General features: G+C 32.1%; 2 protein-coding genes across 2 annotated transcripts; both read left to right on the forward strand.

The window, feature by feature from the left end:
• The first annotated feature begins 4,435 nt into the window (after positions 1-4,435).
• Positions 4,436-9,710, forward strand: LOC116769804 (uncharacterized). Its single transcript, XM_061529300.1, has 4 exons — positions 4,436-4,541; positions 4,993-5,977; positions 7,035-7,267; positions 7,714-9,710. The coding sequence occupies exons 2-4, from the start codon at positions 5,024-5,026 to the stop codon at positions 7,820-7,822; spliced, it is 1,296 nt and encodes a 431-aa protein (XP_061385284.1). The 5' UTR covers positions 4,436-4,541; positions 4,993-5,023; the 3' UTR covers positions 7,823-9,710.
• Positions 9,711-13,371: 3,661 nt separating this feature from the next.
• Positions 13,372-14,484, forward strand: LOC116769803 (cuticle protein 16.5-like; the record flags this gene model as incomplete). Its single annotated transcript, XM_061529292.1, has 2 exons — positions 13,372-13,627; positions 13,726-14,484. Coding segments are annotated over exons 1-2 (813 nt in total), but the record flags the coding sequence as incomplete, so codon positions are not given.
• Between the last annotated feature and the right edge of the window lie 207 nt (positions 14,485-14,691).

The following is a 14,691-nucleotide window of genomic DNA, read 5'->3' on the forward strand; positions in this document are numbered from 1 at the left end:
AATTTATTGCTGACGGGTAAAGATATAAATTCATATCAAACAAAACTTATGCAATTAGTGAGTTTATCCAACTGTGCAAATTACTAATACAGTTTGCTTGTCTATGAATGAAAGCACTACATTATTGAGTGAGAAACACTTCATAACAGCATTATGTATGGAGTCTGGCACAACTTGAAATTTGTTAAGATAAAGAATTTTAATATATCACATCTTTTTATATTGTATTTACTATTGAAACTTTAAGAGAACGTATGTGTGTAATACAATTAATACTAATTTAAATACTTTTACTGTTTGAATCACCCTTAGCATCCATAGCTTTATGAACCTGATACTTCATGTTAAACGACATGCCATTCGTTTTTTTACGGGTTTTGGATTTTCTTATTTGCTTCTAGCTTAAAACAACCACGCATTTCTTTGTAGTAGACTTCGAACATTATTCATCCGCAATTTAAAATAAATCTTATTTACAAATGATAATAAAACAAACCATGTGTAAAATAGAAAACTTAACTTCTTATTAAATTTTTGTGAGTACCCTTTAATTGAACACTAATTCTTGCGACAGAAATTCTTTTAAAAAGCATTTTATAAAAAAATAATAAATTAGTAGTCAAATAATCTCCTAAAATAAACAACAATATAAAAACATAATACTAAAAAGTTGGCGGTTGCGCAACACCGCCACAACTCATAACATCTTACCAGGATAACATAAAACCGAGCGGGTGTTCTGTTAGTGTTTGAAAGTGAAATTGTCCATGTTTATTATATTAAAATTTTGTTAACGTGATGGATGTTTTAGGTTTGTGTGTGTGCTTGTGGATAAAATCAATGTGGTTTTTGGCATAATTATTATTACTCTTCGTTAGCGATTTTATGAATGAACAAGATAAAACATTTATTTCAGTTTTTTTTTTTTCATATCATAGATCCCAGAAATTCATGACAGATAATCAGAAGCCACTAATCTCCCTAGATACTTGCAATCACCGCGGCCTCATATATATATGTACATATATATGTTGATTCCTGAGAAGCCTCGTGGATACTAAAATAATTAGAAATACAAAATAACGTGGTTAAAATAAGCATAATCAATTCCACTTTTATATTAATCAAAATAAATCTCAGTTAAGACCAATAATTTTGTTGTGATAGTTGTTGTAGATGTTAAAGTAATCCTCATCATCAGCACTTATCAGGCCACTGTTGGACATAGGTCTCATGCACAATAGTCCACTGAGTTCAAACCTCGACTCATACTCCCTTTTGTTTTCTCAGTTACTTCCGGAGTTCCAGATATCAATGTCCTACCGAGACATAACTTAGTTTTCATAAATCGTTAATAAATTCAATAATCAGATAATTATGATTTGCCATTTGTCTTTACTCCATAGGTCTTTTTGTTTTTTTCCGAAATCGAGATAAACCGTTTTTTACCCTTTAAAACTCACCCACTTCCCCTTATCGATCTCAGGTGGAACTCAAATTATTTTCGTTTTATTTCTATAATATTCTCCTCCTTTTTCCAATGGGTTTCATCCATTTCTGGTGCATACATATAAATTAAAAAAATATCTTTGGCAAATCACCTACCTAAACAGCTTTTATTATTAAAAATATTTTTTTACGGATCTTGAAACTTATAACATTACCAAGAGAACATAAAATTGTGTAGCTGTATAGTGCGCGACGGTACGAAATATGTAGTGCACACTACTCGAGTCTTATGATTTCCTGGATCCCATCCAATAAGAAAAGGTGACTGACATTGTTCGTTCTTATGAGAAATATTTTTGTCTCGACTATCGTTAAGAAAAGGAATTCCTGTATTCAAAATTTCATCACTAGGATTTATAAAATCAGAGGCCAAACTGGACAATTGTATCAAGCTCTTTGAAGTTTGGTCATCATTTTATATATATTTATATATATAGATTTTTTTTACGTAAAAGTTGGCTAACGAGCAGACGGCCTACTTGATGGGCAGTAGTGACCGTCGCCCATGGACATCCGCAACATTGCAAACCTTAGTTCTTAAGGAAAAGGGAGGGGTGGGAACAGGGAAAGAACAACCGGCTCTCTCACTCATGGGACGAAACGCAGTCATTAATGACAACTTTACGCCGATCTTCTCTGAGAGGGTGGTACTTCTCCGGTCGAGCCAGCCCATATTTGAGCCGTAGTTATTTGACCACAGCTAGGCTCTACCACCTATTATAATTTTAATTTTATGTCTATTGAAGCTGTAAAAATACATAATATGTGTAATACTTATCAAATTATCATTGTTCTCTTTCTTTTCGTAGCACCATCGTTGCAGAACATAACGTAGAACTGTAGCATTATCAATACTTGGTACTTCCTTATATTATGAAGTTCATGTAACCTACAAGTTCTTCGTGTTGTTTTTTATAAAAACCTATAAGGAAAGAAAAAAGTAATTTTTACTCTAAAACTACTTTTATTTAAACAAAATATATTTATCTATGATAAATAAGAAAAATACATAAAAAAAGACTGGAGACACTGAGTTCACTTTAAATTTATTGGAATGTAAAACAACAAGAGAATATTCTATTGTTTCTATTTTATTTGTTAATTATATAAGGTGGCGACCGGAGGTTCCAGGAAAACTACGAAACATACTTATATGTATATTATAATAAAAATTACATAATAAAACTTATAACCTATACCTAAGACTACATGATTGCCTCGATGTTAGGATAGCAATGCCATTCCATAGCTTGTGAGGTGTCAGGAATCTTCTGGTTCACACGGCATGGTGTTGGTTCCGCGGAGTCAGCGGCGTCACTCGTTATATGATATTTTATCCATACAACGATGTTACCCCGGCGATGTTCATTTATTTTATAATATGTAGCGCGTACGTAACATGTTTGTAAGTATTTTGACAATGTGTAAATTGTAAACGATGCATATTTATTGCAACTTATTATATAAGCAAGTGCATACCTATACAAATATATGTACATGCAAGTACGTTTTTTATTAATATATTCTTCTTATCAATTTCGTAGCAACCTCAAATAGATTGTACTAGACTTTTAAGAATTTGTGTTCACCCGTCTGTGAAATACACGTAAATAAGTTAGCCTACGACATCGACGCACACATGTGAAGTTTCCTTACTAGCTTACTGAGAGCCAATGTAAAAAATACTTTTTTCTTCTGAGTTTCTGAGACACACAAATTATAACAACGTACTTTGTCAATCTTAAAAGTCTTCCTTACATTTATTGCAGACTAGCAGCAGTGGGAAGTTGTTTCCATGGTGTATACAAATCAGAATACTTAAATTTGTTCTCCGGGTATGCAACGTTATCAAAAACGTGAGTCCCATACAGTCCCATTTCACAGCAATCTCGAAACTAATTGTACTTATTCTTCAGCCTTATGAAGTCCTGGTTACCGTACTATGAAATTCACGTGACCAAACAGCCACTTCGCTCACTAACTAAGTTTTTTATTTAGATTTTTTTTATTAAATTTAAAAGACTCTTCTGACCTTTTTACAATTGTTTAGATATCGCTCTCCATAAAATAGTCATCACCAGAATTGTATGGTCTGCAGATTTATTTAATTAATATTTAAAAATGTATAAAATTAAGTTTTTTACTACCTAGACATGTTCCGTAGCTTTATATACTGTTCTTATATAATTAAAACTTTCATTCATAACAGTGGGCATGATATTTAAAATGCCATCTACTAAGCAAGAAAGAGATAAGATATTTAGTCAGAAGCAGGTTTTTTACAGATTTGACAATTAATTGTTTTAAATAAAAATATTAGATTTTTAGATATACTACGCGTTTCTTATTATTTAATAAGTAAATGATCCCGATGTTTTGGTTAATTTGTAGCAATCGTGATCACGGACAGACGAGATGAAAATAAAAGAAAGTAAAAATACCTATTCGTAAATTAAATTTTTCTTCTAGAAATTACTAGTGAAAACCGATTGTTTAAAATGGAAGAAAAAGATAGAGAAACCAATTACAACAATGTTGTCGATAAACTATTGGAAACGTTCGAAGAGATTCTCAGTAGAGATGTGATGTTAGCGATCGTGGAAAGCTACGAAGGAGACCGTAAGTACTATTTTATATAATAAATGAAAGCTTACTCGTCCTGTTGCTCGAGTGCAAGGCTAAAAATCAATATCATAGATACAACAACATATTGTATAGAACAGTTATTGCGCGCCATTATTTCCTACATAACTATCATACAAGATATACGTTTATAGAAAGAGAAAGCAGGATATTTCTAGCTCTGTTGTAAAGACGGCCCAGTATCATTGCAGTAGAGTTCATATTCCTTTAATGGCATAATATTTCGCCCGGGACTTGCAGCCTGCATTGATTTATATGGACAGTGCACAGTATTGATTAAAAGCTCGCAGAGTACAGTTGTTTGTTTCGATAAGTAGCATCATTGGATGTTTACCACAGTTCAGTCTGATTCTTTTAAATATTTGGCTTTGTGTGATAAGTGCTGGCAAGTGAGTACTTGTAATTCATTACTTATAAAGAATTTAAGAAATTCTATATAATAAGTACTAATTTAGCAAACATCCAAAAAGCTCCAAATTTCCTTTGTTCCCTGTGCAATTTTAATAGAATTCGCGTTTTTGTTGTTTTTAATTGTATTTTGTTTGTAACTTTTATTCAATCCCTGAAATAGAAAAACGAATTAAGTTTTGAAATTTATTATTATTAAAATGAAAATAACAATTTTGTTTGACATTATCATATTCATAGACAATTAGTTGATAACTTATTTCATATATTAGGTAAAAACCAATAAGATAACTAAGCTGTTCATTTATAAAATTACATAATAATGATAAGGTGTGGTCGCTAGCTTTTGTGAATTGCATTGCAGTTGACTTGCATTTTTGTTAAAATAATGAAATCATATTTATTTTAAAGTAATTTCTTTTTATTCAATAGTTAACGAATCGGCGAATCATCAAACATCTCTATGGATGGGAATTGTATGAATCCTTCAAATAGTGGAAATGTTCTGAGGCCAAGCAACATGTATTCATTCCATTCCAATAACCCCATAGTGCACAATCCTGGTTTAAGGCAGGCACATATGAACCATTTTTACCCTCCAACTGTTTTTTTGGGACTAATCAGAAATCCACAAGATTTTTCTCAGAGGCCAGTGTTATATACTTATCATCAAATGACTCATCAAATGGCTTATCCAATGGGTCATCAAATGGCTTATCCAATGGCTCATCAAATGGCTTATCCAATGGGTCATCCAATGGCTCATCAAATGGCTTATCCAATGGGTCATCAAATGGCTTATCCAATGGGTCATCAAATGGCTTATCCAATGGGTCATCAAATGGCTTATCCAATGGGTCATCAAATGGCTTATCCAATGGGTCATCAAATGGCTTATCCAATGGGTCATCAAATGGCTTATCCAATGGGTCATCAAATGGCTTATCCAATGGGTCATCAAATCATTAACCAGACAGTGAGACCTACAAGTAAATCTGACAATATAGAGCAAAGCATTAATGATGCTATGGAGCAAGGTAAAAGCCCTATAATCATAGACAACATAAGCAATGAAATCTTGGAGATGAAACTATTTGTAGACAGTGGAGTGAAGTTTGGATATATTATAGAAGTTCTTGAACTTGAGACACGTTGGGCTAGAAAAGTTCAAATACTGTACAAGAAAGATTCGCACAATGTCTGTGCAAGTTTGTTGGCAAATATTAAACACATGCTGGAAAACCCGGAACATAATGCAACAGGGTCATCCTTGCTACTTAACTATTTTTTGCAATATGACCCAACTGTGACACCGCTTAACTTGTGTCCACGATCGCGATTGAATGGAAGATCGCCAGAAGAATTGGGTTCAACTTATAATTGGCCAGAATATGCTGCATATGAAAACATCGAAAACGTTCGTACAAACAATTATTACCACCAAATAAAACAATTTTATCCTAATATATTTAAGTAATATAAACTCTTTTTTTATCAATGGAAATTTAATTTTATTTAATTTTTAAAATAAAATGAAACATTTGTCCAATTTATAAAAATTAATTTTGAAGATGGAAAAAAAAATAACTAAATTTAATTAAATTTATATTTTTTTGGGTCTATTGAAAACAAAACATATATAGATAAACAACAACAAAATTCTATAACAAAAATATTTAGTTTCATAATACGGTATCGAAAATACTATCAAGTACTTAATAAAGAGTATATTATATAAAAGGCCAATTCTGTTATAATTCCAGTTATTTTGATGAATAACTCATTTAACAAAAGTCAAAGTTTTTTTATGTAAATTTGTTTTAAAAGAATCTATGTGATCGTTTTGGGACTTATAAAATGCGCCATCTTGTAGCTGATGTTAGAAATTTTCAAGTTAAATATAAACTAAAAGATGGCGTTAGAAGTAAAAGAAAAAATTAGTTAACACAAACTAATTCGAGACTTCTTAATTTTATATATATCTGCAAACAGGATGTGCTGGTTTAAAGTAATACGGTTTTGTCTGACGCGCGTTGCGATTTTTGGCCTGCACTCGCATTTTAAGCAGACATTACAACCTTCCACGTCATACACATTCACCATATTTTTTGCGTAATTCATATCGAGAATTATTCAAGTATGAGTTGCAGAAAGTAGTTGCATATAATAATCATTGTCTAGATGTGAGTCACTAAATGATGTTTCAAATATCTCTGACCCAGTAAAAAGTTAAAAGTTAGTTAAAAGCTTGAAATATTTTACTTCCTGCAAAATTAAAAAAAGTTGTTTGGTTATTTTTTGCATTTTGTCATGGGAAATTTCGGGTCTTTCGATTTTATTTAAGTACTGTTAAGTCCGTTGCGATCCCTTTTTAACTTTGAATTTGTTTAGTCTTAATTTGGGTTACCCAATAGTTATAAGAATTACTTTTAGTGATTGACCAGAAAAAAGTTGTTTGGTTTTCTTTATTCCAGGTCATCGAAATGGATGACAATACTATAGACTTCCATCGTCTGAGGGTCCGTGAGGCTATAGAGATATTAGACCTCTTCCTAGATGTACATATCAAAATTTTGAAACAATTGCAAACCGGATCCATTGTGAGATATCGACATCTGGTCTTTATAACCGGCAGAGGAGTCCACAGCCAGGGCGCGCCTAAAATAAAACCAGCTGTTATAAAGAGGCTGTTTGAACGCGATTTGAGGTATGTATCATTGAAATGTGCTTAAATAACGCTTTATTGGGACTAGATTTTTTTTACGGATTTACTTTTATATTATTGTAATATTTCCTTTCAACAAGCTATAAAAGCTTAATTATATTTTGTTCTTGTGTTTTTTTTACATATATTTTTAGCATCAATGAGATAAAGTTTATTGTCTTGCTAACTTTTAATAATGCTTAGCAAGGAATAACGGCAATATTATTTCTCGTGGTAGGTTTAAATACAATTTATTGTAATCTTGGAAGTTCGAATTCAAGGTTGTCCCAAAAAATCTTCCACTTGAACACAGACACTTTTTTAGTACTTAAATACAACACAGCTATAAAATCTGGTAAATCCGTAAAAAAAAAAAAATTAAATAATTGCTTTAATATTCTAAATTATTTTATTTCAATGCTTTCTAACGCTATATTTTTTTTTTCTAGTTTTATAATACACAATCCCGGCCTTTTAATAAGTAGCGTAAGGTCTGATAACAAATTGACGTGCGAGATATCTAGTGCCGGTCAAGATGGGCCCCCTCAAGACCCATGAACACAATCAAGACAATTGCAGAAAAGGTACGACTTCTATCTAATGCCGTATTGTTACACAGACTAAATATATCACAGATATGATCCTTTTCATAGACGTATACAGATTGGACTTAGTGCGTATAGTGTAGTGATGGACCATAAACTGTGGAAGTGTTAGTTATAGATAAATGTAGCATTTACAAATAATTAGAGTATTACAAGTGTATGACGAGGTAGTTTTAACGGGTTTTTTCTTTTCATATAGATAAGCGTAGTTGTAAGTTAGAAAAGAATGAGGTGCTTTCACCGATGTTAAGGGATAAAATTAACAAACAAAATGTTACTGTAAAAGTTTAAAGTTTACACAAAAATGCTCGTTAGTGGAACTTAAAAGCTTTTTTACAAAAATTTCGGAGAGACAAGGTGAAAGTATAGACTGATCGATTTTAAATATTGCGATTTTGGACGAGAAAATATTGTAGCATAATTTTAATTAAGACTCTGAAGGTACAACTTGTATTTATACAACCTAATGTTGTCCGGCTCTCATAGAGGGCGCTGTTCTGTAAATATTGTAATAACCAACAATACTACAATAACAATAAATAATTCTAAGTTAGGAATAATTTTTTCGACAGTATGTTCCGTCTATATAATATTAATTAGATTTATTTGCCTTGGCACCCCAAAGATTTCTTCAAGTTACAGTAATATCAATAAAGACATTACTTAGTACAAATATAAATAGCACAATCTTCATTAGGCCTATAAATCCAAGTTTTAAATACAACAAAACAGGGTTTAGTTTTTAACTTCGAATTTTATAGAATGGGTGTCTACCTCAAGTTGCGCTCAATTTATTTTACATTTATTGATATTCTATATTTACATAATAATTAATTTCCTTTTTTTTTTACTGAATATTCATAAAATCACTTTAAATCAACTATATTGTTGAAGTTTACTTGAAATAATAAAATTTCTTCATTGATTAAAAAAGTAGTGTCTGATGCTGAGTAATATTGGTTACCTTCGAACCCAAGATAATTTTTGTTATTTGTTTTGTATTATTTTATCTTGATTGTAAATAACTTGTTTACATAAGATTTATTTTGTAAATAACTTTAGATTATCGTAGACTTATTATAAAAATCGTATTATAAAAATGCCTTGCATATTAAACGGATAAATGAATCCTTCAATTGATGAAAACACGGCAACGACTTAATCCAATCTTCAAATAAATTTTGGATTGATGAAAAAATTATCACGATGATTTCTGTCTATGAGATTGCATTCACTTTGTGGGTGTGTGCTTGACAAGACGAATCAATACGACCTTGACACTATTGTGTTTATAAAGGGAAATACAATTCCGTTACTCTGTCAACAGATGGCGCTGTTGATATATTCTATATAAAATCTGTCATGACTAGATTAACTCTTACTCGGATTTGAGATAAAAATTACATGTTGTTTGTGTCAGTGACTGACCATTCCATAGGTATTCTATGATACTTTACGAGTTTATAGATGTAAATGTGGATTTCTTGGAAGGAAAGCTACAAAGTTGGATGTGGTTGGTTGTGGGTGGGTCATATTGATTGATAACATTAAAAAAATACTTTAAACGAATACCTTAATTGAAATTGATGAAGGGTAAATTTTTTAACTGTTATCAGTTGATGTTTTAATAAAATAACATTAGTATATAATTATGTAATAATTCAATGTCTTCGGTGTCCTTTTATTAATGTGATGTGTCGTGATAAATGTGATTTAGTACTAAGTATATTATACTGTTCAGCTAAAGTCCTTTTCACTCTAAATGCATGGCAATATGAGAAAAGTTCTAAAGGAAATGATCTTTTTGAATATGGAACAAAAATAAAATTATTTTTTTAATTAAGGCTGAAAATGCTATTATTTAGTTGAAGGTCAAAAATCTTGAAATTTTTTTAACTGTCTGTAATAGCGGCTTATTTGGCCGATAACTTTTAAGATTGTATACATCATTGAGATACTTTTAAATATCCCTTTTTATTGAAAATAAACAGGGTAAGTGTTTAGCACCTTTGTAATACTGCTGTTAACGGAGAACGGAGAAAAAAACAAAGATGGCCAACCGTTATTTTCTATTGATGTTAAGTTTTGCCGCAGTTTTACAGAACCTTCATTAATAATTATATTTTGAATTTAATACGTTTAAAATTATAATATTTTAATATTTTTACATTTTTTTACATACATATTTTTTTATTAGTGGTAAGTTATTGAGATTTTCGTGGTTCGCTCAGGTCGCATCTAATGAGACACGATTCATGAAATTCATTGTCAATTATAGCTATCCATTGTAATTGTCGATTAAATTTCGTAAGTAATGGGTATGACGTCATCGCTTTGTAAACGATTGAAGAACGTGAATAATGGAAAATTTGAATGATTGATCCGAAGTGTTTGGAAGCGAACTGTTTGCATTTGTACATATCTTTCTATATGTTTTTTACCTTTTCCTATTATTGATGTTCTATATATAGTTATAATATAATTTGGTGACGTTGATATTTATTGGCATAAAATGAATAGTAAAATTGTTTAAAACAATTTGATTGTTAATTAAATTAAACTTGATTATGTAGCATCGTAATTTTTTGATGCTGTGCCAAAAAGTATGAACAAATCCTTAGTTAAGTAAATGTTTGTAGTTGTCATAACGATGTTCTGATCTAATTTGAATGATGTTAAAATTTATAATGTTGTATTATTTTCTGTACATTAATTTCTTATTTAAAATCAAAAACATGAGGGTTATTTCTTCCTCTCCGTCAGAAGATATTTGAATTTGGAATTCACATTTTTTTATGTTAAAATGTTTCGGTTAATTTTATGATTATTTGTTATTGTTAGTTTTATTTCACAGAAAAATTAATGTCATAACAGAAAAGTTAATATATTGTTTTTTTTTCATTGTTATCAGTAATTGTCTTCAATAATTCATTGTTATCAGTAATTGTCTTCAAGAATACGATGTTTGTAAGTCAGTGTTTTTTGTTGTTGTTCAAACGCAACATAAACGTATTAAAGTTAAAACGGTTGCTTTATTTGAACACTACTATCAATATATTTTTTCTCTTATTTAAAAAATACTACACAAAAAAAGCCTTTTCCATATACAGTTCGTGGTACACCACAAAAGAAATAAAAAAAAGAGAAGTACAAGAGCTAAGCTTTTGGGCAAAGGACGTATAGATGGTGAAAGTTCGTCAAAGTGTATTAAGAATAAAAGCAAATGTCAAAATAATAGTCCTGCCAGAAATATTGCAGCAAGAAAAATATTTTTTTTTTTAAATTGTATATTCATTAATATAAAATCATTAAAAATAAATTTAGCATTCGTGTTCGGTTTCCAGTCGCTGCAATACAGCTCTTCAAACGTTGAGGCCAGTTATCAATAGCAGCATGCACTCTTTCTATGGGAAAATTATTAATTACCAATCGTAAGGATTTTAGGGACAAGGTTTTCCAAATTGACAAGGGATTTAGAGCAAGCCTTCCTCTTTAAAAACTGATAACAAATTCTAATCCAGTAGATAAAGATCAGGACTAAATGAATGTCATTATTCGGATCTAATGTGATCTGGAAAGTACTTTTCTAACTACGTTTGTGCGAACGAGTTTTATGAACTCACGCCGAGTCTTGCTGGAAGGATTATTCTTGGTCATTGGTCTTGATAACCAACTTCACACCAAACTTTGGCTTAAGTCTAATAATAACCTCGCTGCAATTTGACTGTACTGTTGACGAGTTGAGAAGCTTCTTCAAAGCTTTCGACATAATACGGTAATTTTTATTATTAAAATATTGCTCATTTCTAAATATATTTCTTTCGTAAATAATGTTTTTTCCGTGACCACTCCATGTGTATCTCTTAAATAATAGTTTTGATTTTATTACCTTATTCGTTTTTAAATTGTAAGCAAAGAAGTGACTAGTGTCTTGAATTGAATTCCAAGTCTTTAGTCATCCTTTACATTACGTAGAACGGTTGTAGATGCTGTCTTCATCTCCTGGGATCAAAGCTTTTGCTTTCTCCAGGAAAGGATATCTTATAATTGATTGCCCTACTGCTTATTTATCATTTTTCGCACAAAAAAAATGCGTGAAAAGCCAGATCTTTTGGCACAAACATTTGACTTATATCACATGTGTAGAGGATATTAGAAACTCTGTTTCCTGTTTCCATACCTACTTCTAAACGCAAACGCAGCTTTTTGATTCTCATTATTAGGATTGAAATGAACTGGAATTTAATATCAGACAAAATTTTATTATTTACTGGTGCAAATTTTTGACAAAGAAACCCATGTTCATTATTCAATCGTATGAAAACGGTTGATTACAAATTTAAGAGCTGTTTTGAATAATACTTCCTTTATTGTGATTTGTTTATGACCAGACAAGTATGTATAATTGCGTACAACTATATTGGATATATGCTAGAGACGTTTTAGTGAACTGTTTAGGAACATATTTCCTTTCAATAATAAATTATAATTAAGGTATCTAGATGGAATAAATCGTTGAATTATATTAAGAGGTAGTGAAATCTTTATTTTTATTAACTGGCTTTGCAATTCAGTTAATAAAAATTAATTTAAACATTTTTAAATTATTTTTAGCCTTTTCATTATACTTTGAATGAAATTTACAAAAATTTACAAATTGTGTAATAAATATTAAACGAATTTTCTTTGGTACGAACTTTAAGCCTACAGTGAATATTAAATATTAATATTGCAATAAAAGTAATGCATTTATTTTAATACGGACTGCGTATATTCTATAAACATATTATTAAGTGAGTCATTGACCTTAGGAACATAAGCGTCCTGTATGAGTCCGACCGGTTCTTTTGTAATAATTATAACAGTGATTGTTGTGGAAAATCGCGTAAGGACATTTTACTTTACGCCGAAATAGACATGCGTTTATCGTTAAATAAATGATGTCTATAACCTTCCGTTCGAAGAAGTTGTTTAAAAATACACAAATTAAACATAGTCTTTGAAAACCTGCGGAAAAGTAGCGCGCTATAAGTACTAGTAAGTATCTATTTTAATACACTTAACTTATAGTAGCTTAACAAGAAGTGTAACATTAAATGTCAAGGATTAATTTGATAGCTTTCGTAAGTTAATTTCAATAAAATGTTAAGGCTCACATTAGATGACATTGTACTTATACGTCGTAGGTAGGTATTATACCTTTGAAAATGTAACGTTTTAGAAAATCGTAGGTACCTATATCCCATTAATGTAATAGAAAAAAAGATGACAATGAGCAAGAAATTTTTAACATGTTTTAATATGAAACAGATATGAACATTTATATATTTGACTATTATAATTTTTGTTTATAATAAATAAATGAATAAATATACGAATATCAAGCCGATAACATATATATATTACATGTATACTAACAATTTGTTAAACAGGATTCATCTTAATATTCTGGACGATTAATCGAAACATATATCACAAAAAGTAACGTTTTAAAAACTTAGGAGAGAAATGTCTTGTTATGGATGTAGTCATAAGTGTGTTCCGTTGTGTTCCGTTTTTACAATAGGGCCTTTAACTATAAGTATTCAAGGTCCAATATCCTGTGTTAAAGCTGTATATGAAAATGAAAGTCTATCACTGAGTCAGGGAGTTAGCTTACTATAGTTTACTTGCTTACCTTGGCAATGAAAGAGAATTGGACAATATGAACGAATCACTATATATTACCAGAATTAACTCAATAAACATGTACGCTAAGGTGTGTATATAACAAAATATATTTGCTTTAATATTTTTTATATAACGTGGTCTCATTTTTGGACACATTAATAATAAATCATACTTTTTAATTTATAGTTGATCATCGCTCTTTGTGCCATTGGTGTTGCTCACGACAGTGGACTTCTCGCCGCCGCCCCGGTAGCATACAGCAGCCATGCTGTCGCACCCGCCGTCTCCTCAGTATCTTACTCGACCCACACGGCGCACTCTGCTCCAGCAGTAGCCGTATCTCCGACTATTGCCCCAGCAGCGACTTCTTACTCTAGCCACACTGCTCATGCCGCTCCTGTCGCCGCCTCCGCCGCTGCTCCTGCAGTTGCCGTACACGCCGCCCCCGCTGTAGCCGTATCTCGGACTATTGCCCCAGCAGCGACCTCATACTCCTCTTACTCAAGCCACACCGCTCATGGTTCTCCTGTTGCTGCCTACGCTGCTGCTCCCGTTGTCGCCACTTACGCCGCTGCCGCGCCCGCCGTAGCCGTACACGCCGCACCTGCCGTCGCTGTATCTAGGACTATTGCTCCTGCTGCGACCTCATACTCCTCTTACTCCAGCCAAACTTCCCACGGAGCACCCGCAGTAGCTGCGTACGCTGCCGCTCCAGCTGTTTCCTACGCGCGGTCATACGCTGCTCCCGCTATCTCGGCCTATGCTGCTCCCGCCGTAGCCTCTTACTCCCGGTCCTACGCCGTCCCCGCCATAGCCTCTTACTCCCGGACCTACGCCGCCCCGGCTGTAGCGTCTTACTCCCGGATTCAAGGTGCTCCTGCTGTTGCGGCATACGCTGCTCCTGCATACTCCACTTACGCAGCTGCCGCCCCCGTCCTTCGTTCCGTTTGTTTGTTTTATTAATAAAAACATTCATAATCCAAAGATGATATGAATCTTAAAAACTAGGTGTTTCATTAATGGTAAATAACCGAAAAGTATTGTTCATTTAACTTTTGACAACATTGGGTTATACCATTCTTTTAATATATTATGTAGTAAGAGGCAGTTACAGCTATTAGGCCAGGGTTAGGGTAGCTATTAAATCCAAGA

The sequence above is a fragment of the Danaus plexippus genome, unplaced genomic scaffold (assembly GCF_018135715.1).
Source record: "Danaus plexippus unplaced genomic scaffold, MEX_DaPlex mxdp_45, whole genome shotgun sequence".
NCBI lineage: Eukaryota > Metazoa > Arthropoda > Insecta > Lepidoptera > Nymphalidae > Danaus > Danaus plexippus.